A 25,215-nucleotide genomic window follows, 5' to 3' on the forward strand; every position below is an offset into this window, starting at 1 on the left:
ACAACGCCTATAGTCAACCACGTCCCCAAGGTGAAAGGCGCGAGAAATATCCACGCCTTTGGACCAGGTCGCACCGGAACTACCAACGTTAAGCCGGATTCCGTAAATGGTACGGTGAATTCCACGTCATCCCAACGATCAGCCAGTATTGTTATGTCGCCTACTGCTGCGCTATAAGTCTTCCATTTGGTAGTTAATCCACATGTTGAAAAGGATATGTTAAAACATTCAAAAGTATAGAAACAAATTAAAAATATATACTGAAGATTTTATGTCATTACCCGTTTTTTAAATTGGCAAAGTTCAATTTTATTTATTCCCTAAAACCACCTAAGTACACCCCCAGAAGTTTTTTCGTAAAGCGTCCATAATATATATGTCACACTGTTACACCAATTCATTTTTTTTTTTTTTGTGTAAATGTGCTTTTCAATTGTAACTTGTAGCAAGACTAAAAAAGGACACGTAAAAGAGAAGTGTTAGCATACACATTAATTCCTAGTGGTGTGTACGGTTTGTGTCTCCTAATCTCATTCCCTATAGTTTGCACAAAAATTCCTAACATCAAGACGTAGAATCATTACATAGGAATGCTATAAATTCAACGTGATGTTCTGAATTTCTATGCAAACCTTTTGGTGAATATATTTTACGAAAGCTTTGAATTCAAGATTTGTGTAATATATAAGTTATGTCCATCTCTCTCTCTCTCTCTCTCTCTCTCTCTCTCTCTCTATATATATATATATATATATATATATATATATAGACACACACACACACCAGTTTTCAAGTCAGGGATTCCTGATTTTGCTACGGTCCGCACCTCCTCTTTTCTGATCGAATTTTAATGATCCAAACCGCTCAATGTGATTAGAACGTGATTTTAAAGGTATTTGAGAGAAATCGGCAAAAAAAATTAACCGGGAAGGGCTTGATTTGAGATTTTTTTTTTTGAACAGTTCAAACAAAACTGTTTGGATGAAGTCCTTTCAGGTCATTTTTTTTGCCGTTTTTTGCAAGTATCCTTAAAATCACATTTTGAACATATTGAGCGGCTCGGATCTTCACAATTCGATCGGGAAAGAGGAGGTGCAGATGGTGCGGACAGTAAGAGGGTGTGGATAGGAAGAGGACTCTCTCTCTCTCTCTCTCTCTCTCTCTCTCTCTCTCTCTCTCTCTCTCTCTCTCTCTATATATATATATATATAGATAGATAGATAACGAAAGGGGTACATTTTGCACACATCCAAGTATGAAATGTGTCCTGTATAGTATATCTGCATATAAATTATAAAAAAAATCAGCTCAATGCATAATGAAATAATGAAACACAAAAGGTACAGCGACGTAGTCATGAAACCAATGCAAAGGATCGGAAAAGAGGCCGAAGAGAGATTGATTACCTTGTTGGTGACATTTTTAACTAGTTCATCGTACGTCCCATCGAACTGCACAAATTCGTAAGGCAGATCACAACCCCAACTCTCCAGAGCCTCTTTAAAAACATCAATGCAGTAACCGGAGTAATTCTTTTCGTCTGGATCCTTAGAACTTGGCGTTATATTCACCAAGGTTTTAAAAGAGGCCTTGCCTGGAACTGCAATTGTAAATGTGTCATTCTCATTATATCCTTCACAATAGTCATGACCTTCACCAACAGAGACTTGAGAGAGAACAAGAAGGAATGACATCAACAGTATCGGCATGGGCAACAAGATTGGTTTAATTGTGCTAGAGTGGAGGAAAGGCATTTTTTGGGATTTAAAATAATAATGGCAAGAGTCGTACTTTAAAATTAATATAGATTATTGAACTACTAGTGGTTTAATTTATAGATGAGAGAGAGAGAGAGAGAAGGTGGATTAAGAATAGAGAAGGTGGATTTAAGAATAACATTTAAACTCTCTGCGCGTACGGAAAGTTCAAATATTGAATAGTAATGCTGATCAAGAACCAAGTGCATGACTAGAGTCAAGTGCATGCAGTATCTTCCAAGTAAATAGTTGTTTTTTTTTTTTTTTTTGGTCAAGAAGTAAATAGTTGTTTTGTCAAAGACTCAAAGCTTCAATAATTTTATCGGTCGCATGCAGTATTTTCCTAATATTCCGTCAACCAATTCCAATTGCATCTCTAAATTCTACATCCCCTTAATTCCTACACTAACCGCGGCCATAAAGTACGAGTTTTGCCTGAAATTCTCTGTATTGAAATTCTCCATATCTCTTTAACAAAATGCATTGTTGGTCGTTGGATCACATCAAATTTTTTACGAAAAAAATTTAGCACAATCTAGAGACCCAAAATACTTGAAAACAGAGATACAGATAATTTCGGTGGCACAGAGGATCTCGACAATGGAAAGTTCTTGGTGGATTCTTAGGACTTAAGGAATTTGAAATTCTGCCTGTATGAAAGTTCAAATTCTAATGATGCTCGAGAACAAAAGTCGAGGACTTTGAGTCAACAAGACTTTAGCAATGCCGGTCAGTATGCCCCGGTCCAAAAAACAAAAATAGTAAAATCTCTGATGAGTGTCAGATTTCACTTTACCCCCTTCTTTGAGAAAATCTTTCGCATTGCCCTTTTAATCCATCATTTAGCTTCTCTTTGCACTTTTAATTTGTTACTCTTCCGTCCAAATTTGCACGTGAAACTGCAATATGACATGAATATATGTCTAATTCAACACTGAAATGCTCCCTTCTTCTTCTTCTTTTTTTCCAAACGATAACAAATGATATTATAATTCCAACGAAAGATTACATTAAGATGAAAACTCGTTCTTAGACAAATGACCAAATAACCAAGACAGCGGGGATTCATTTCATAGACTATATCCCAAACCAACTAAACTTTTTCCTGCGAAAACAAAAAACAACCCAACTCGGAGAAACCCAGTCGAGAGAAAGGGTAACGGCAAGAGAGAAAAACCTCCACAAAAAGAAGAAGAATAAGCAAAAGATCGCAAACCAACAAGAAAATTAAAAAACCTTGCCATCATCATCCACCAACAAAGATCTCCAACTCTGGCAACCCAATCATGCACAAAAAGCTCCTCACCCACAGCCGCACATCTAAACCGCACCACCAGACAAGTCACCGGCAAACGGCGAGTATGGAGGAGGTCCGACGGAAGAGAAACCAAGAAGGCCAACGCATCGGAAGGCGTGAGGGGAGGATGAGGGTAGATAGTGATGAGAGGAGGGAAAAACAGATTTTGATCGAAGGCCAACGGAGAGAAAAACTCCATAAGGGAGATCGCCCCCCCTCCTCTGCCCGTGTTAGGGTGAAAGCCCTAGAAGGAGGGAGGAGAAGGAAGAAACAAAGATGTACAACGGCTCATGGAGTACTATTATAAATACCCTTTTGATTCTTCTTCTTTAGGAACCTCCTTTCAATACAAGGAACATGCTGCTTCGATCTGTTGGTAAATCTCTTGGCAACTAGGGCCTAGCTACTATTGAGCCCGATTGTTATGATTGAACTCATTTCGAGTCTTTGCGAGAGCCTTGCAAGTAACTGTTGAATCCAAAAAAAAATTCCAAAGTTGGGGAAGATCAGAGCTGGACATTGACAAAGCCACAAAGGTACACGGAGTTTATAGACTTTCGATTAATTACAAATTTTCAATTAAATGAGACAGCAATTGTATTTTGGTGCCCAAAAAATCATATTATTAATGTTTCGTCAAAGAAACTACAAACGGAACCACTAGTAGGTGTATTGACAGCTTTTAATTTGGAGTTTAATTTCCACACGCTTGAGTATCCGATTTCCCCACTCCTCTCCTCGACAAGATATGTGGCCCTGAATAATTCCCATGCACACTATCTTCAAATTAATGTTCCCTCATCAACCAATTCCAATTCCTGATTCCAATCTGTCACATTGTACTGAATTTTAGCTCCCATTAATTCTCCAAAATGCTATGGGTACCGAACCATTGCGTACAGATTACGCACAGATGGCATGTGCGGGCGGCTATAGGATTCCACACGGATAATCCGAGCCATTCAATGAGTTTAAAATACTTTTTCAAATGGCCTCGTAAGATATCAGCTCAATTCAATGATAGGTGCGTAAATACATCTATTTACGCCCCCTAACTTAGGTTTTTTATGTCCATTTAGCGCGTTACTTGGGGTTTGATAGTTGTTCATTGCATTTCAGGACGCTCAGAGTACATGGATAACATTTGGAGCTAAAGTGCAAAATAATACTCCGTATTATGCAAAGTCGATGCCAATCCAACTGATTCGGAGACAAGACCAAACTCATACTAGATGACGAGAAGCACCCAATCAAATTCCAACATTACGGAAATCTGTAGCAATAGAATGGTTTAAAATCAAAAAGCATATGAAGAGAATGGGCCAGCTAATAAACCTTTTGGTTTGCACGTGAAATATGAGGCCCGGTAGTTGACAAGTGAGGCCCCTCTTTTTCTCATGGGTTTTCGACACTACTATCAAAGGAGGAGGAAAAAGGATTTCGAGGGATGACTTCTGACGCACGCAGAGCAGGCCGAACGAGGGACGGGGGCTGCAAGACTTTTGGTTCCGATAATTTTCTTTTGAATTTGGTTTCTTTCAAGTTATTTAAAACTTTGTTTAATTACTCGTACAGAGGTAATTCATTTAAATTTTTTATCTTAATAAAAGTTGCTTGTTTGTTTTTATTTGGTTTGGATATCTTGTTTATTTTTCGTATCGAGTAATAGAAGCATGGTTCAAATTAGGGTTTCTTCTTTTTCATGTATAATGATTAGTGAGTAGTCATATAGGTAGGATCGCGGAGTGATTAGCACACCGTGGTCAATTCGGGCACCGCTCCTATTTTCAAACAATAAAAAAACGATTTTAGATTGGAAAAATACTTCCTGTGGACGAATCCAGATATTGTTGGAGTCCATGTGAACCGGTGAATGGGGGTCCAAAACTCATTCTCTGTTGCGCATGGGTAAACGGCGACCCTAAGGTTTCGCATCTTGCAGGGTATCTTTTTCAATCTAAAATTGAACGTTTTTAAGAACACCGAATTGAGGAGATTAATTCGGACTGGTTACGAGAGCTATAAACTCTACGACCGTACCTCCTTTTAATTATTTGAAGAGAACAGTTGTTTCCTTAAGTTTTAGTTAATCTCAATCAAATCGACAAGAGGTGAGAACCAAAGAGCCAATTTAAATAAGTAACAACCCGAGTTTTTAGTCAGCACACATTACTGTCTCTGTGGATTTGACTCCAATTTTACCGGATATTGTGCTGCGTCGGTGTCCGTCCTACGCTTGGGCAATCCTTTATTTTAGGACTAGGAAATCGTCAAGCATTCAATTATGTGTAAGCGCTTCATCAAACATTTCAACTTTTCAATCAAAAGTTAGGATTCGAAATTCTGAACAAAAATTGAAAGATTGGATCGACTACTTAAATGTATCCAAATAACCTGATTTTTTTACGGGACTAGTCGAACAAACATTTTAAATTTACGAAACGGTTTCGGAACATCCGTGTGGAACCATTAATAAAGGGTCCAACACACCATATGTACATGATATGTATCCTATATATATGGGTCGGGTACCCATAGTCGTCGGTCTTAATTTCTATGTCTTCCCTACGTACAACAGGACTTTGAAAGTAAGAGATGAAAATCATGAGGACATTATTGGATTCTACTCAGCTGGCTCTGAATTTTCCCTTGTAAAAACTAAGAGTAGACAACGAATCCAAAGCTTTGATATCGTACGTGAACGACTAGGTTTGTGGAGAACAAGTCAATCAAAGCCCGGGTAGTCAAGATGACTAGGGACCGACATATAGCTAGTCTGGGCACGGGAGACTACCGTGGGCTGGCCTGTTACAGGTATTCTCGTGCATCCATCCAGCTAGAAGCGGGTCACAAGTACGATTTTGAGCTCCGGTTTTAAAAATTGTAACCAAATACCGAACATGATTGTTAGGATCGAAACAAATACACACACGATTCACAAGTATAAAATAGTAAAGAAATCTACACAGCAATATAAGTGGTTCCCCAAAGCCGGGTACGTCCAAGAGAGCGAGAGCAGTTTTTTATTGATGATCACATTACATAGGGTTTTACAATAAAGAATATTTATACCTCCTCCTCTATTTCTGTCTGGCCTTATAACACCGTACCATATAATATACCTAATTGAGGAATTTAGTCTAACTCTCCACTAAATTTTAGATATAGCTATTCCTCTTACGTGTTACTATCAAAATTAGACCACGGCAATATATTTTGAAAACTTGAATCTTCTTTGTTACATGGTACATGCTTGTAATTGTATGGTTCATTCGAACGGTGTCCCGAGCACTAGGGGACGTTTAAAGAAATTAGTGACGTGAGGTTATAAAGTTGGAGATGCAGCCAGGCATCATCAGATATTGATATCATACCACTGTTCAATGGGGTCGCTCCCCAACCGACTGGCAACTATTATTGATCGAATGTGCAAAAATGAAAGAGAAATGAAAAATTCATCTCCTGGACCAAAGGAACGAGCATATGAACTGAAATGGCATGTTACTAGAAATTTAAAGAAAATATTTGAATGTTGCTTTACTCATGAACTGTTATATAATGTAAAGTATTTTCATGGTCAAACTTGTAATTTTGGTATATGTATCTCACTTAAGCTTTGGCTTATGCAAAACCTTTTACATTTTTCCAAGAAAATGGCGTGTCTAGCCATCGATTTATCAAAGCTCATTGGTGTTATGTGGACAAAAATAAGTTGCCTAATGGTTTGTAATTATTATACTTTTACATTTAGAAGCTCTGGGATTAATTATGTTATTTATTCAACATTTCTGCATACTTTTATTTATATGGTTTAAAATGACGATGATGTTAGAAATTCCTAAACTAGAGTATGAGCAGGCCTTCGACAGCTTAACACCTGCTTGGCCAATCACAACTTTTAGGGTCGGTTTTGGGTCGTGACAAGAGGCATGCACGAAAAGAGACAGACATATCGAAGAAAAGAGCTTATTGTGAAGAAAAAATCAATCATGAGCTAAATTTGTTTTATCCACACTTAGAGAGAGTGTCATCTGCGAGTTGAATTTCATTATAAAGGGGGTAGTACACTCGTATTTATACTTTTGTGTGAGTTGATAAGCGTGTAAATTTTCACATACGCGTCCCTTAATTTATCTTTGCTAAGTCTTTTTAATATTGCTATTCGGAATTTAATGCTAAATTTTTGTGTTGTAGGTAATTAGAGGCACTACGCCATTTTTTTCCATTAGCGGCATTAAAAAACTGCCGGTAATAGTCTCAAAACCGCCGGTAAAAGTACATTACCGCCGGTAAAAATAAATTACCGCCGGTAAAAGTTTCGTCGGCAAAACAATTGTCGGGAATACAAAAACGGCGGTAAATTACCGCCGGTAAAGGTTTCGAACTATTAACGGCGGTTTTTTTACTGCCGCTAATAGTTTCGAAAAAAAAATGACATTGCCGAGATTCGAACCCGCGACCCGTTGGTTAATACCCGAGCACTTACCAACTAAGCTACATAAAATTATGTGTTTTATTAGAAAATTAATAATATTTATATTATAATGTATTATTACCGGCAGTTTTTGCTTACCGCCGTTAATAGTTACTTTTACCGGCGGTTTTACATTACCGCCGGTAATAGCAACTTTTACCGGCGGTTTTACTAATGCCGTTAATAAACGGCGTTTATAATTACCTTTTGCGGCGGTTTGTCATTACCGCCGGTAATAGGACTCTTTTCCGACGGTTTTATTACCGCCGGCAAAAAAACCGCCGGCAAAGGCAATTTTTGGCGTAGTGAGGGTTGATACAAAACGAGCAAAGTTAAAATATTAAACGGTGTTTGAAGAAGCAAGTCCATATGGATCAAGAGTTTAATAGCACTGGACTTAATCAGTCCGCACAAGGCTACTGAATTGCAATTCAATTGAGTGGGCCCAATGCATTTGACTAACTGGTGGGCTCATATAAAAGGTATTAGGCCACGAGGGTTTATTAGTCGGCGACAAAAAAATAGGTTATAAAGGAAAGAAAAGGGAAGCTGCGCAAGAGGATTTTTTTCTTCGGACGTACGGAACAGGAAAAAAAGAAAGACGGAAAACAGTCAACAGAACGGGGCTGCCAAGGGTTTCGTTTGTACAGTTTTTCTTCCCAGTTTTATTTCATTCAAGTTATTTAAAGCTTTATTCAATTATTCAAATTACGGTAATTCGTTTTAATTTTTATTTTTAATAAAAGTTATTCGCTGGTATTTAATTAGTTTATATTTCTTATTTATTTTTCATCTCGCGTAATAGAAACATGTTTTAAATTAGGGTTTCTTTTGTTTCTTTCTTAATAATGAGTGAGTAGTTATTTAGGTTGGGTCGTGGAGTGATTAGCACACCGAAGTCAGTCCGGGCACTGCTCCTATTTTCAAACAATGTAAAAATGATTTAAGATTGGAAAAATACTTCCCGCGGACGAACCTGGGCATTGTCGGAGCCCATTTGAACGGGAGAATGGACATCTAAAACTCATTCTTTGCTGCGCATGGATAAACGGCAACCATAGAGTCTCGCATCTTACAGGGTATCTCTTTCAATCTAAAATTGAACGTTTTTAAGAACATCGAATGAAGCAGGTTAATCCGGACTGGTTGCGAGTGCTATGATTCTTACGACCGTACCTCTTTTAATTATTTGAAAAGAAGAGTTGTTTCTTTAAATTTTAGTTAATCTAAATCAAAACTACAAGGGGTAGCCACCTAAGAGCCCGTTAAATTAGTTAAACCCGAGTTTTTAAGTCAGCACACATCACCGCCTCTGTGGATTCGACTCCGGACTTACTGGATATTGTGCTACGACGGTCTCCGCCCAACGCTTGGGGCAACTCATTAATTTAGGATTAGGAAATCGTCAAGCATGAGTTTATCTTTTTGTGAGTGATTTTGAAGGAAAAAAAATATTTGAGGGTTAGGTGTTACTAGCTAGTTCCGGCATTAAAACTAATTGAGTTAGGGATGACTAGCACCCTAGTCAAAATTAGTCTGAGCGATTGAGAAGAATTGTAAAGTTTGTTCGGCACCCACGAAGCTAGAAGAATTGTAACTATTGGAGATAGTGCACCAAATCTTGAGTTGGACAATTGGGGAGTACTGGACTAAATCGTGAAGTTGCGGACTGAACCACTATAAATTCTTGTGTTCGATTTCTCTCTCCCCTAATCCTTTACTTTCAATTTTGCATATCAATATTGCATGAGCAAAATGGTACTCCCTCAGTATTTTTTTAAATGTTCATTACAGTTATTCGTACCAATTTCAAGTGTGTCTATATATCTTAATGTATATTGCTAAAAATATGCTATATGGATCTTGTTTGATAGATTCCAATTATTTCTGCAAGACAATAATTTTAATTAAAAATATAAAACATCATAAATGTTGTGTGATATAAACCATTGACAATAGCACGCAGAATCGTAATATGGACACTTGAAAAAGGGACATAGGGAGTATATCATTGAAATCAAAATTGTGATTGAATAGCTTGCAGAATTAATAGTTGATTAGTTCCATATATTAAAGTCCTAAGAAATCTGTCAATTAGTTCTTTGCAGTTGCAGTAATTCTGTTTTTGAGCTTGCTCCAATTATTCTGTTACTGTGCTACTTACTACTTACTACTTACTACTTCGAACCTGGACCAACAATGGCTTTGTTGTTCATCACAAGTTAAAATGTCCACCGGACCCCATCCAAATATTTAGCACATTTCAGTTTCAGGTACTACCCGATCGGAGGAAGGGGATCTCCATGGACTTCCAATCTCTGCATTCATCAAGTACCGTGCAACTCTAACCGTTTTGATCGAAATGCTCTCATTACTTGCATTCACGTCAGCCACTTGAGATGACTGATGAAGGCAGTAGTCCCTGAGTAAGTGCCCAAGGAATAGAAGAAAACAAACAAAGGAAGTGCCAGCTGAGAAGAGGAATAGGCCCCAAAAGCTTCGGAGGCTCAAGCTATCAATGTTTTCCGTCGTAGTTTCAGATTCTAAACACTCTTGGTTGGGAGTTAACCATTGCTCCTCCAGCCTTTTAAGAGTCCCGTCCTCTGAGAGTTGGAGAATTGCTTTCGAGACATCAGCAGTTAATGGAGAACCTTTTTGGAATACCTGCACAGGACCATGAATGAAGATAGATATTCGTATTAGCACCTGTTTGAGGCGGGAAAAAAAAGAAAAGGTACTTGTATTAGAGGTTTGAGTGGCTGCATTATGCATGCATGTGTTGGCTCGTTGAGATATTTTTGCTCTTGTCCTTTTAATTTCTTATATCATTTATATTTGATTAATAAATAAAATCCCCATTAAAAAAAAAGTAAATTTTCCTAAGACCAAGTTCTTAGAGTCATCACGTTCTTTGGAATGAGGAGGTTGCCTAGATTGCAAATGGTGTGAGGCAGTGAGGGTGAAACTCCCCCAAGTACATGGTCGCAAGTTTGAGTCTCACTTATGGGTAGTTGTCCTTGTGAATCAGATGTTATGTATTGGGTACAATATTTTCAGCTAGCACCTTGGTGTGGTTACAGGGGCGGACCCAGGATTTGGTTGCAGTGGGGTCAAATATCTACCACACATATAATTTTTTGGGATTTTCAGGGCAAAAATATTATCTTTTGGGACAAAATTACGAAATACTCCTCAAAACTATATCTGCTCTAGGGGTATTTTGGAACTCAGCGGGGTCACGTGACCCCGCTTGCCTTAGTGTGGTTCCGCCACTGTGTGGTTATCGTGGCGGACTATCCTACAATAGGTATGGGTTACTCCAAAAGGACGCCCTAGTTAGCTTGGCTCTTTCAATGGATGTTACTGGTTAATTATTGGCTGAATATCCTATGGCGCTTGGATCGAAGCTTCTCTTCCTTGATGGGCTTGTAACTCTGATCTCTCCTCCCAACCTTTTTACTTAGCCCAAAAAGGAAAATTTTAAGAACTGTAAAGAAGATAGTAGTGTTCAATACTCACAAAGCCAAATCCTCCAAATCTATATGTGGTTCCAATGATGGTAAATTTCCTGCAATATCTATTGACAAAAACTTTGGCATAAGGGATCTCGAGAAACGCTGCTGAGATATGGCCAGCCTCGAACTCCCTTACATACGCATCTCCGTCACTGATGAGACGTACATTCTTGTAGTTAAGCACTTCTTCAACGTATTTCCTCATGAATGCATTTTCATCGCACCCGACTATTGCATGGGACAATAGTTTTGGTCGAAGTCGCGAGATCGTGAGCATTGACGTGAGGCTGGCGGTGTAGCTTTGCGTTAACACCAACGCCAGAAAAAGCCAAACCACTACAGCAATCCGAGCATAGTTGCTCGTAATCTTCTCCCCTGCACAATTAAAATAGAACTTCATCTTTTTATAACTCAGTTGTTCGGCTAACTTACGCACTTTAACTAATTCTAAAGCCTAATTCTATTGTCTACTAGCGGAAAGACATTTACCCTTTTTCGCTCATAATTTCAATTTTTAAGGATGCCCCTAATAATTACTCTGAATGATTTCAAAATAAAACGATTCACGAAAGAGGTTTTTTCCTTGAAAAAGATAAACTCGAGCATATACCATTAATTCAAGAACTATCTCACAAACACCCAGTTAGGATTCCTAGAGAAAAAAGAAAGAATCAATTGAAAATACTAAGAGCAGTACTAGTAACGCAGACATCCAAATTTAGGTTTAGACCATTTAAAAAAAAAAAAAAAAGAAAAGAAAGAAAGACCCGTAGGTATTTTCGGAGTCGCCCGATGCATGACAGTCTTATGAATACATGGTTTGGAACCCACGTGCTTGGGAAGACATCTTAATAATTTCTGTTTAGAAGCTTGTGTAAGAAACATTATTCATAAAAAATGGCTATGCCAAACTTAATTATTGTACTCCTATATTGTACTTACTGTGAGCCAGGAAAAGTGAAGAGAAGGTGAACCAGAGAGCATTTCCGAGTTGGTCATTCCATGGGCCACTGAAATCTGGGTTGGACCGATGTTCGACGAACCAAACTATGAACATAGTGTAGACCAAAACAGCGGCGGTAGCCAGCCACATTCTCAAAGTGAAAGGCTCCAGAAATATCCATGCCTTCGTGCTGGGCTTCACCGGAACTACCATCGACAATCCTGATTCCGTAAATGGCTCGGTAAATTCCACGTCCTCCCAACGGCTGGCTAGTATTGTTATATCGCCTACGGCAGCGCTATAAGTCTTCCATTTGTGATCCACGTGCATGTACACAAAGCATGTGTTAAACAACAAATGCAAAGAGATGCGTGTACAAATAGTGTTTTGCAAAAGTAAAAGAGGTCGGGGAGATCAGATTCATTACCTTGTTAGCGACATTAGCGACTAAATCATTATATGTTCCATTAAACTCCACAAATTCGTAAGGTAAAGGATACTCCAATCTCTTCCGAACCTCTTCGAAAACCCGTATGCAAAAACCAGTGTAATTCTTCGCATTTGGATTCTCAGAACTTGGGGTTATCTTCACGAAGTTTTCGAAAGAGCCACTACCCGGAACTCCAATTATCAATTTATCTGTCTTGTGTTCTGTGCTACCACCTTCAACAACAGAGACTTGAGAGAGAATAACTAGGGATGATACGAGAAGTATTGGGATGAACAAAACGATTGGTTTTTTGCTGGAGCGGAGGAAAGGCATTTTGGGATTTAAGACAACGGCAAGTGTCGTATTCATATGCTTTGTGAATTATTGTACTTGTGGTTGGTGGGCTTCATCTCATTTAGGAGTATATATGCCCAATATGTTTGGAGAAGCCTGCCTCCCGAGAGAGAGAGAGAGAGAGAGAGAGAGAGAGAGAAGGGGGAAATTCCTGGTGGATTCCAAGAACTCACGGCATTCGAAATTCTGCGTGTATGAAAAGTTCAAATAATTGAATAGTAATGCTCAAGAACCTAGTGGATGCTTTGAGTCAACAAGGAATTTTTCAGTGCCGAGTGGGCACGGGTCATGTGGTGTCGAGCATGCATCTCAGTCATCCAAACGTGTTTTGAACGGCTCAGATCTATTTGGACTTGAGGGAATGTTTTGGTAATTTTACACTTAAAAATTACTCAAACAGATTTGGGCTATCCAAAATACGTTGGGACGGCCGAAATGTGTGTTCGACACCACATGGTCCGTGCCCACCCGGCACTAAAAAACTTCTAGTCAACAAGACTCTATCAAAGCCGTAAGCCCATGGTCAGTAATCAGTATGCCCCGGAGAATGCCAAAAAAAAAAGGGCAAATTGCTGAGTACCCTCTTAGGCTGTCATACTTTTTACTTTGCCATTATTGGAGAATGCCAAGAAAAAAATTACTCGTACTTGCAAAATTAGGATTCGGGGATCCTGTCGAGCGGCACCCCTGCCAAATTATCGTCATTTTTATGGCTCATTATATTTAACGAGGGCTGATGTCTGTTGAACCTCTTTGTAAATGCCTTTCTAATTTTTTTTTTTATAACCGAATGTCCGTGCCCGTTTACGCACACCTCAACTAATTCCGGTGCACTAAAGGTAACAACCGACCCCATTTTGATGCCTTTCTAATTCTTCCTCCTTAGGTGCATCCATTCAATTTATGTTGCAAACTGTAAGCGAAAATTGGCATTGTTTTGTCGTAAAAGTACTCACATGAGCCTGCCTCATTAGAGTTTAACAATCTAATAGACTTAGACCCCATTTTCGCTAGAGATAAACTTATTTACAGCTGTGCCGTAACTAAGCCATTTGCAGCATTTAAAAACGCCGTCTTTTTTATCAGGAAAAAGGGGGAAACGCACGGCTCTTGCAACACTTATATATTTTATATTAAAAAATATAGTTAAAAAATTAAGTATTCCAATTTTCATTTCTTTTAAATTGGTGCGAAGATTTTATTGTTTTAATCATTTTATCCTAAAGAACCATAATTAATTTTTAACTCTAGAACTTTCATATAAGAGCCCTAAGCTCTAAAACCAAATTAATAACAGATATTTTAGGGCTCTCATATAAAAACTCTAGAGTCAAAAATTAATTATAATTCTTTAGGATAAAATAATCAAAAAAATACGATCTTCGCAACGGTTCAAACGAATTCAAAATTGAAACAATTAATTTTTAGACGGTTTATACATTTAAAAATATGATTAAAAAATTAAGTGTTCCAATTTTGAATACGTTTGAACCGTTGCGAAGATCGTATTTTTTTATCATTTTATCCTAAAAAATCATAATTAATTTTTTGACTCTATGAAAGCCCTAAAGTATCTGCTATTTTTTTGGTTTTAGAGCTTAAGGCTCTTATATGAAAGTTCTAGAGTTAAAAATTAATTATAGTCATTTAAAATAAAATAATCAGAACAATAAAATCTTCGTACCGGTTCAAAAGAAATGAAAATTGAAGCATTTAAATTTTTAACTATATTTTTTAATATATAAGTGTTGCAGGAACTGTGCGTTTTCCCACATTTTCCTAATCAAAACGACGGCATTTTTAACTACTGCAAATGGCTTAGTTACGGCACAGCCGTAAATACAACTTTTTTCTTCTGTCCTTACAAACGAGAATTTACAATGGAAATTTTTATGTACTCTCTCCGTCCCAATTTAAGTATCCTCTACGGGAAAATCGTGCTATTTAAGAATTCATAAATTTTGCTCTAAACTTTCAAAACTAACCTTAAAAACTGTGAAGTTGATTATATGTATTGAAATCGCTTATATCTTTTAATATGGATCTCAAAAATATGAAATATAGATCTTGATAGATTTTAATTAGTTTTATTATACAAAGATTTTAAAATCATGAAAAATATTATAAATTGAATGATATTTTCAATCTAAAATGAAACAAATATAAAAAGCCGTCAAATCAATTAGGAAGAAAATGACTTTTTAGGACTAAAATTGAAAGTCTGGCATATTTTGATGGTTATTTTTAGAAAGTGGACACTTAATTTGGGACATCTCAAAATAGAAATGTGGACACTTAAATTGGGACGGATGGAGTCTTATTGGTTCGTCTTGAAATGGAAATTGAAAAAGTAAAAAATTATGACTTTACACTTTTATTTTTAAAAATATTTAAAAAAAAGCCCAAAAAACTGTGTTTCTAAGCTCTCTTGGATATTAACTGAAAAAATTGGCTATTCAAGTGAAAGCCCAAAAAGCTGACTTTTCTGAGCTTTCTTGGATATTTGCTAAAAAATTTGGGGACAAAGGTACTGAGAGTTTGAAGACTTTTCGTTGAATTACAATTACTCCGTACATAAAAGACAACAATTGTATTTTGGTGCCCACAAAATCATTAATGTTTCCTCAAAGCTTCAACTACGAATATCCGAATGCTCTGAATAAGAGCCCGTTCCAGAACACATTTTTAAAAAATAAATATTTATTTCATATTTTTAAACTAAAAAATAATGTAAATGAAAAAAAAAAATTTGATTTTTTTTGCACCGTATTAAAGATATCTTTCAAACAAGATCTATATTGTATATTTTTAAATTTTAATAAGCCCATCATTTTTGAGCTTAAAATTATCTTCTTAAAAAATAAATACTTATTTCACGTTTCGGAATTAACGGGGCCTAATTCTTCAAGAATATTCTTTCCGAGAAATTTTTTTTTTCTTGATAACTTATCGTCCGAAGTAGCTTACTCGCACATTTATTAATTCAAAGAGATCAATACCAACGGTCATTTGCCGTGGTCCCCAATATTAATAACCAGAGCAAAGCTCTACATGAATGGGCCTAAACTGAGTTAATCCCTAAATTCTAGGGTAAGTTTGGCACAGCGCCAACGACTTTGAATATTCCCATGAACTGTATTCCAAATGTTGCCTCATCAACGGATTCCAATTCAGCGGATCAAAAAAAACAAAAACGGATTCCAATTCCGTCAGTACTTCTCTGATTCTAGTCTTACGCACTAATTGCAATCAATTTTTTAGCTCCCGTTAATTCCTGTGTACGTCTTCCAGACAAACAAGACTTTGAATGTATGTAAGAAATTAGTATGAGATTCTATTCAAAGTTCGAAGCTAGCTAAGACAAATAATCCAAAAAGCTTTCATACGAACGACTAGGTATATATCTCGTGCATTCATGCATCGAGAATGGGTCACAAGTACGACTTTAGAGGGTGTTCAGGTTAGTGATTAACTTATGCAGAATAATTTTTTGATTTTGTCATTATTCAAAAAAAATTAGCATTTGTTAATTTTACACCAAATTTTTATATGATATGGGTGAGTAAGGACGAGAGGAATCGGAAAAGTAAAAAATTTTAACTTTTACACAAGTACTTTGAAAAATATCCAAAGAAAAGCTCAAAAAAGTCAGTTTTTGCGTAAAACTAACAAACATAAAAATACATGATTAGTTTATACATGGATCGATGCTGATTTTGGTGCACCACTTTCTTTTGTACAAAATGGAGCGCCTGCGTATAAAAGTGCAGGACGAAAATCAATTTCCATTTATATATGTCATAGCTAGACACAAATTTCTTACCATAGGGACACATAAACTTATACCCGTAAAAAATTTCACCTTCAAATATGATCATACACCATTGTGGAAAGCGATTACTCCCTCTGTCTATGTTTGTTAGTCTTTTTTGTGAGTCAATGTTATTTTTCAATTGTTTGTAATTTTCAATATAGATCTCAAAAAATATACAATATAAATCTTGTATGATAGATCTAAATTAGTTTTATATAATTCAAAGTTTTCAAAATCAAGAAAAACATTATAAATTGAAAGATATAAATAATTTAAAAATGACACGAATTTTCAAAATGGACCAACAAATACGATGGAGAGAATAGTATTATATATATATATGCTTAGAAAAGTTTTTCAAACATATCCATACATATTTATGCCTACTTTTTTTTTTTGCTCGACAAACGAAACTTTTTATTAACTTGAAGAGGGTACAACAAGAAAACAAGAACACTAAAAAGGAAAGACAAAACCATCCAACAGAGAGTTGGACATTACAACACCAAAGATACTATTAAATCCTTAGCTTTCGAATTCCATCCAAAAATCCTATGAACTCCCCCACCGAATATAATTTAATCTCAAATTTGGACTTCATCCACATAGCCACTCTAGTCTTTACAAGCTCACCCACCTCCCCGATGCTAGTTGTAGCATTGTTAAACACATAGTAATTTCTTACCAACCACAAGAACCAAATGGTTGCATAAAAAGTAGCTTCCTATAAATGTTTCTCCAAATTTTTAAACCTACTATCAAACCACCACCAAATTTGCCAAAGAGAGAGGGCATACCCACCTGACATGCCACCAATTCAAAATGAGAGACCACAAGTCCCACGAGAACTGACAGTGTAGAAATAGGTGTTGGGGAGTTTCCAAGTGCACCAAACACAACGGACAAAGCTGCTGTTCATCCTCTTGAATCAAATTCCTGCTATAGAGCTCTGATCTAGTAGCTACTTTGCTTTGGATTGCCATCCAAGGAAAGACTTCCACCTTTGGTGGGCTAAGATTCCTCCAGATTGATCCCAAAACCGGATTCCTAGCATAACTTTGCTGCTCCCATTGGTAGTAAAGTGATTTAACTGTGAAACATTTGTCCAAAGCCCATTCCCATTGTAAAATATCACGCTTAGATTGATCTAATATCACAGATTGCAGTCTTTGCTTTAGATCCTCCTCAATTGGTTTCTCCCAATCACGTAACACCCTTCTAAATTGCAGATTCCACCTCTCATTCCCAAAGCCATTCTTAACTGAGCTAATCACCTCCTCTTTTTGCATAGTGAGTAAATATAGTCTTGGGAAAAACTCTTTGAGAGTATTGTCGCCAAGCCACAGATGGTTCCAAAAAGAAGTTTCCTGCCCAGAGTTAACCTGAATTCTAAAGCCATCCAAAATTATTGAACTAATACATGAGGAGGAGTCCCCAACAAAGCAAATATCCTTCCACAGTCTGGAAACCCGTCCTGACAGTGGCAGAGAAGGTAACCAAGCTGCCTGTTCCAGCTTGTACTTAGCTCTGATAACCTTAACCCAAAGTGAATCTTTATCCATATTGAATCTCCACCACCACTTAGCAAGAAGTGCAAGGTTTTGTTGTATCAATTTCCTCACTCCAAGACCACCAAACTCCTTCTTTTTCGTGATTGAATCCCACTTCACCGGATGTAGCTTCTTCTTTTCCACTGTATCACCCCAAAAAAATTGTCTCCAGGGCCGGCCCAACCCCAAGGTCCAAGAGGCCTAGGCCTTGGGCATCCTAAAAATGTCCAATTTTTGGGACACTTCAATTTTTTTAGTATTCGGGTTTGACTAGAACTCTTTTTTAGTCCAATACCATAAAAAAAAATGCCCATCTAACATACAAATAAAGGCCCAACATGCAAATAAAGGCCCAATAACCCATATGATCCAAAAATTCGGTGGCATTTTTGTAAATCAGAAAACTAATTGGTCCATTTTCGAAAAAAAGAAAACAAAAGCTCTGGCACGTTTTTCTATGAGTTTGCATTCTCTCCAGCCGGTTAGGAAACTCAGCCATTTCCACCCCATCAATAGATGCGCGCCACCTCAGCAAATGCCTTTAAATGCTTTGGAAAGTCATGTTCACAAACAGAGCCTTCACAACAGTACAATTACTTTGGTTATTCCATTACTTTCCCATGTTTTTGAACGGCATTTCTTCTTCTCCTTTTTTTGTACTACTAGGTTCTTCGCTCGTGCAAGGCACGAATGCCATGCCCGTCGAAGGGAAGAAGTTATGTTTGAGGGCAATAATTTTTTTGGGTTTTTCCTTCAAATTTGTTCTGGTTGTATTTGGATCAGGGATTGGGTAAGTAGCAGGAAAAGGAAATTGAAAAAGTTATTAAATGTGATAGCTTGCAGCAAAAGATACTCAACTTTGCCCTTTTCCATTACCCTGCTGAAATCCTTGATTCAATCATAAGCTCAGTGTTTCTTTTTCTCTCTTATTTAAACAAGCTTATATATGTCTATATATACAAGCTCATAGTAGTTGGTTACACACAGTGGAAGGATTTGCTGCAAACTATACAAGCTTATATGTACAATTATGAAGAATTGCATTTCATGCTCTCTTTCCAGCAGTCCCAAACAACTTGGGTGAGTTTAGTAGAGAACACTTTCCAAACCAAGGATTCTATCCGTATTAGAATTAAACTAAGTTACAGTTTTAACTTTGCGCACAAACATGTACCTCCTAAAATCGTTAATCTCTTGACCGTCAATTTTTTGGAACCCAATGCACCACACAGCAGCACCAGCCTGTGGAAACAAATTCAACAACTTTAGGTCTATATGAGAAAAGTAGAAATATCACATTTGGTCAAGCAAAACGTATCTATGCTGGAATTAATACGAAGAGTAGAAGGAAGAGATCTACAAAATGAATGGAATTGTATGTCTCCTACCAGACAACATGGTATTCATACTCGTATTAGCGCAACTCTTTTGCTTGACCAAATGTCTACTTGGACGCCATTGAATTTAAACTTGGTATTCAGTCACTCTCAACATGGTATTAGATTAAATTTAAACTTGATGTTTACCTGCTTCAATAGCTTTCTTTGCTGCAATACTGAAGTCATTGATAACTTGTGATATTTCTTCAACTGATAACTGATGCGGAGGTGAGAATTCTGCTCCTCCAGAGCCACCAATGTGGACTTTGCTGATTATCGCCTTGTCGGTACATGAGATTGGAGGTTGACCATTAGGTTGATAATCTGTTAAACCAAATATTAGAATGACTATGTAACTAAATAAACGTAATATTCAAAACCAAGCTTTGAAGTTTGGGCATGGTATACAAAAATAGCACCAAGTCTGATGTGCCCATTTTTCTATGCGCCCATGCCCTCATGTGTTTTTAGTTGTTGGGTCATGTCTCTAACTTCAGCGGTACAGAGAAAAAACAGTAAACGGGATTTGATGCCGGAAAAAACCTTGTACGGTAGTGTAGAGTATGTTACCATAGTTAGAGACTCTGACAGCATGGAAAAGCTGGCAAAAGAAAATGCCTCCTTTCTCATGAACAACATCCACAACTGGCTTCCATGCCTCCACATATTCTTTCGTCCAAATCCCAGGCATGTTTGGGCCTCTACAATATGGGACAAAAACAAACAGTTGAGTACTTTTTTGGGGTACTTAATATCACTCAGTATATTTCGCCATCAATTTACTTGACAAGCAAGACCGGCATGATATTTCGGAGACTAAGGCGAACCTCAAAGAGGGGCCTTAATTTTTTCCCTCGGTCACTAAATTTTTTTCTTTTGAGCTTTTATGTTAGGAACTGAAAATAGTTTTAGGCCCTAATTTTACAAATTCTTGGTGGCCTAAGGCCGCCTCTTGCACCCAGCCGGCCTTGAGGAAGATGTCCGCCTTGGGCCCCAATTTTTTGCCAAAATGACATGTCCAACTGTTTCATTACAATTTTATCGGATGTCCTCGAAGGGACCATGCCTAACTGTTATACATTAACAAAAGCAAATGTGTGTGTGTGTGTGTGTGTGTGTGTGAGAGAGAGAGAAGGGGGGGGGGGGGGGGGGGTTATTGACATGAACAAAGAACAATCCCTCTAGACTGTTCTGCATTAAGCATGGAGTGTATTGTTACCCTGTAGCTGTATCCGAAATTAAAGAGGCTTCTGCGATCAAAAAGCCACCTTTTGCTGCTCTCTGGGAGTAATACAAAATGGCATGTGGTTGTGCCACACAATTGTATGATCTCAGTCTCGTTAACGGTGCCAAAACTACCCTACACACATACAGAGAACCATAAATCAATGAAGAAGAAGAAGAAGAATAGCACACAAACAGATAATTCGGATGAACATGTGAAGCATTTTTCAAAGGACCACAACGGATTGCTTACGGCTTCCTCTAATCTGTAGGAAAAATCAGTAAATAATAGAAAATTGTAAGCAGATGCCACCAATTATAGCAACCTCTATTTAGTGTGAATCGTAAAAGTCCCTATCAATTTTATGAGTCGTAAAACTGAATCTGCCATTAACTGGAGCTGATTAGATCCGATATTACAGTACCAGGATGGTAAGAAGGTCAGCAGAGGAAGGGGACCAATATGCTGTTGTTGCAAGAGAAGAAATGGGTGAATCTTGACCAAAGGAAGATCTATTGCTGTTTAGGTTTCAGATCGTGGAGACGGTGAAGGCTAGAGTTGCTCTTTTTGTTACTTTATTAACGTATTTCCTACTTTGAGCTTGCTTTTAGATACAGTCATACAACTATTCTGGGGATTAAGGTCATGTAGTTGTTCCAACCAATCGCAGGACTCATAGGCGAAAATCAAGACTTAAGCATCTCGACAATGTTGAAAGTACCGCGGGCCTTCTAACATAATGCATGGCAAGTGACAATAGCATATTAGTACGAATTACAATCCCCACAATCAGTTAGAGAGTGACTGAAAGATACTATCTATATTTTTCAATTGCTGAAATTGAAACCTGAAGCTTAAATGAATATTGAAGCTAGCTTATGCTTTTAAATGAGTAGGAAAGGAGCAGATGTGAAAGGGTACTTCACCCGGTCCTTGCTTGACAACTCTGAGTGGATATCTGGATATACGATAAGATTTGGGCTTCACCATGTTGATTATACCACCCTCAAGAGAACACCAAAACTATCTGCAACGTGGTATAAACAATACATTTCTGAACATAAGGCTCACAGTACTTTGATGTCGAGGAATATAGCAAGCTTGTGATGATATTTCAGCAGAAATGAAGGCAAAATGCAAATTATCATTCCCTTCTTTCTTAAAAAATCAATCTTGCTGCACGTTCTATCATCTATGCCCTTTGGTGCCCATACAATTTTATTGAACGATCAATTCCTTCAGTATCATTACTTACTCTTTTGTCTAAACACCCTTAAAAGAGACCCTCAGGACTACATACAGGACTACAAGAATAGATATGCGCAAGAACTTCAATTGTATTGTGCCACTCATCCCCAAACCCATTTTCATTTGACATGCTGTCCTCTAACCATTTTGAGCCAACATTTGCTTATGTGGACACATGAAATGATACGGTAAATTCAGGTGACAATTGAACCAAGTCTGAGCCACTGCATCTACTAAATTAACTGTGGTGCTGGATAGCACTGCAAATTCCTTTTGGTTCTAAAATAACTTCATTGTTGAGTTTTGACGAGGTTCCTCCAATAAGCGTGCCCAAACAAAACTGTAAAAGACAAGGTAAAAGACAAAAACAAAGACACACATTAACAAACAACTGATAAAAGAGACAAGCAAGAAAAGACAAACTAATTTGGCTACGAACCACGACAACAGAATTTGGTTTTTGTGGGAAAAACGATAGCATGCAACATTTGATGAATTGATGTTTTGTCTAATTGCAAAGAAGGGAGTAACGTAAACAAGTACCACGAATGGGTAAGATGGGAAATCATTGCGAGCATCCACTACTAATGAGCTAGGGAAATAATGGCACAAAACACGTTCTGTTGATTTATCTGGGTTTACTAAAGCTTTCAATGGTAAACTTTAATAAATTTTATGCAGGTATTTCTGTAACTAATACTACTGTCCTTCAAAATTTGTCTTAGGACAGAGACAAATAACAATTGTTTCACATGCTCATGGAGTAGATCCGTAGGCTTAAACTAATCAACGCAAAATATATACGAAGTTGCAAGAGTGAAAAGTTAATCGGCAACCAGCCACAAAAATTCCCCTGTAATAGGGGAAACAACAGGAACTACGGTCCACCATCAAGCCTCTTAGGTAAGTTGGCTCTCCCAACCCATTCCATCTCACCATCTCACGTCGGGCAATTGGTAAAATGGCCAAAATTAAAGGGTAAATTCATCCCAAATTGAAAAGTTGGACCTCCGAAAAACTGCTTCTTTATATATAGGAGGAGGAAAAAAGTGAAATACATTTAAAAGGAATGTTCTTGCCAAGCACGGACACTCCCAGAGTTTGTTGTATCTGTGTCTAACATGTCTTGGGGGACACAGCAAAAAACGTATGGGAAACGTTGTGTGTCCATTAGGTTCGACCAAAAAATTTCAACGAGACAAGGGGGGACACATATGGTGACACAACATAGGCTAAAATATGCAATTGCTAAAAACTTTTGGGGGGGTAAATTTGCATTGCTACAAATATTTAGGATTAAAAGTGTAATATGATATATATATATATATATATATATATATATATATATATATGATCCTTGTATATGCATATTGATGCTTCATGGCTCTGCATATGACCATGTTTCCACCGTTATAAAAAAAATTGTACATTCATTTGTTTATTTTCGTGGTGTCTCCTGCCGACTCCAAGTGATTGGGACATAAGACTTGGTTTAGTTTGGTTTGGTTATTGTATCTGTGTCTGCATCTTTGATACATAGGTTCATACTCATGACCATAGGGAAAGATGGGAAAATTGAAACATTCATATTGTTAAAGTTCAGAATTACATATGCAAAATTGCTGAGTAACATTCCAAAGGAACGTTCCGGACCATATAGCTGATAATCCGCCCACATGCTAGCAATCTCATCCAGGTAATAGTCAATGCCAGACCAACTTCTAAAGTGCTTAGGAAGCTTTTTATTATACTTACGTCATTGGCCAAGGAACTAATAAAATGATCTTTGTCAAATACATCAGAAAAATTGCTGCAGTATAAACAAATGATATCAACAATAGTTTTGCAGATGCAGAAACTTTTACACAAATACCCGAATTTGAAAAAAATGGTACCTAGTGTCCTGCCAAAATGAGCATTTATCAAGCTCTGGAATCACAAGAGCAACGTTTACAAGGCGGGTGACAGCAACCATGTCACATATCTGCAAGTTGAAACTTGGAAGTAAGAGTGTGAGACATCTTCAGGACATCGTCATAGTAAAAAAATTTATAAGGTCACCTTGGCAGCTTTACTGTTGCATGGCTGTTGTCACTTGTTAATACTTGGAAATTGTTCCAAAAAACAGAAGTTCAGTAAGTTAAGTCATAGTTTCTTATGATTTGCAATCACAATAGACAGGAAAAGGAAAAGAACTTGTTATTAGACTCCTTGTACAATGCAACCATAGGCCAACTAAATTGTGCAGGCTAGACTATAGTATCAATACGAAAAAAGTAAGAACAGTGGATCGCACAATGTCTTTTACACCTAGGAAACTGATTCAGAAAACATCATACTAAGCCAACTATATTAAAGGTGGTAATTACCATTCATAAGCTGAGTGGTTCCACGTCAAATAGTCCAAAACCTACATGGTCTATTTTAATTGGCTAATTGGGACCAGTCCCTGTAGCGAGTGAATCGCTTGTATCTACACTTGTAAACATATAATAGGCAAGCACCCTCAATATGTTGCAACCCTTATAATGATTTATTGAGATAGTATTCAAAAGTAGTACACTGTGGTAACCTAAAAGTGATATACAATTTCTTCATGAAATAACTTTTTAAGTCCTGTGTTTCATAGATGAGAAGGGAACTACTCCGTTCAGTCCACTGAGTAAATAAAAGCAAGCTCTATGTCTTAACTATTACACCACCAAAATCCTATTTACTGAAACTTTAGACGATAAGTTGAAACAAATTTTATACAGGTATTTGTGTAATTCAGACCACTGTCCCTTAAAATTTGTCTCAGAACTGAGACTGGAAATAATATTCACATATGCCGTGGCAATAGATGTGTAGATACAAACTAATTAACGCAAAAAAAAAAAAACAATATTCAAACCCTATGCCCATGGCACAACATAACAAACAATCAAACTCTATTCTACCCAAAACATAAACATACCATTTGCGCATCAAAACTCAAGGAATAAGGAAACCCATGGCTGGGAAGTTCTATAAGTTAACCAAAGGAAGATGGATGGGTGGCCGTGCCGCACCTCTTTGAATGGAAAATCAGAAATGGAGAACCCTGCAATCGTTTCAGTAAATATGTTAAATTAGAACGTAGACTAAATACATTATAGAGTTCAGCAATCCATATATACCAAGTAAAAAAAAAATCACAAATAAAAATTAGATCATTACATGAATTAACTCAATACGTAACCAGAAACAA

General features: G+C 37.3%; 1 protein-coding gene and 1 long non-coding RNA gene across 2 annotated transcripts; both read right to left on the reverse strand.

Moving 5' to 3' along the window:
- Nucleotides 1-9,482: 9,482 nt before the first annotated feature.
- LOC131314071 (glutamate receptor 2.8-like) lies at nucleotides 9,483-12,785 on the reverse strand. Its single transcript, XM_058342566.1, has 4 exons — nucleotides 12,414-12,785; nucleotides 11,986-12,292; nucleotides 11,048-11,418; nucleotides 9,483-10,192 (listed from the first exon to the last, which is right to left on the reverse strand). Exons 1-4 carry the CDS (start codon nucleotides 12,783-12,785, stop codon nucleotides 9,782-9,784), a joined length of 1,461 nt encoding a protein of 486 aa, XP_058198549.1. The 3' UTR covers nucleotides 9,483-9,781.
- A 6,879-nt stretch (nucleotides 12,786-19,664) lies between these two features.
- On the reverse strand, nucleotides 19,665-21,311 carry LOC131313304 (uncharacterized). Its single transcript, XR_009196160.1, has 3 exons — nucleotides 20,733-21,311; nucleotides 20,084-20,214; nucleotides 19,665-19,837 (listed from the first exon to the last, which is right to left on the reverse strand). It is a non-coding gene; the product is annotated as an uncharacterized LOC131313304 (long non-coding RNA).
- Between the last annotated feature and the right edge of the window lie 3,904 nt (nucleotides 21,312-25,215).

This window comes from Rhododendron vialii, chromosome 13a, assembly GCF_030253575.1.
Source record: "Rhododendron vialii isolate Sample 1 chromosome 13a, ASM3025357v1".
NCBI lineage: Eukaryota > Viridiplantae > Streptophyta > Magnoliopsida > Ericales > Ericaceae > Rhododendron > Rhododendron vialii.

Excerpts from the sequence above, each read along its gene's own strand:
- LOC131314071 (XM_058342566.1), bottom strand. The coding sequence starts at position 12,785 with ATGAATACGACACTTGCCGTTGTCTTAAATCCCAAAATGCCTTTCCTC. Across the intron at positions 12,293-12,413 it reads TCGCTAATGTCGCTAACAAG|ACTTATAGCGCTGCCGTAGG; the intron begins GTAATGAATCTG and ends CACAAATGGAAG. Across the intron at positions 10,193-11,047 it reads GATTTGGAGGATTTGGCTTT|GTATTCCAAAAAGGTTCTCC; the intron begins GTGAGTATTGAA and ends GGTCCTGTGCAG.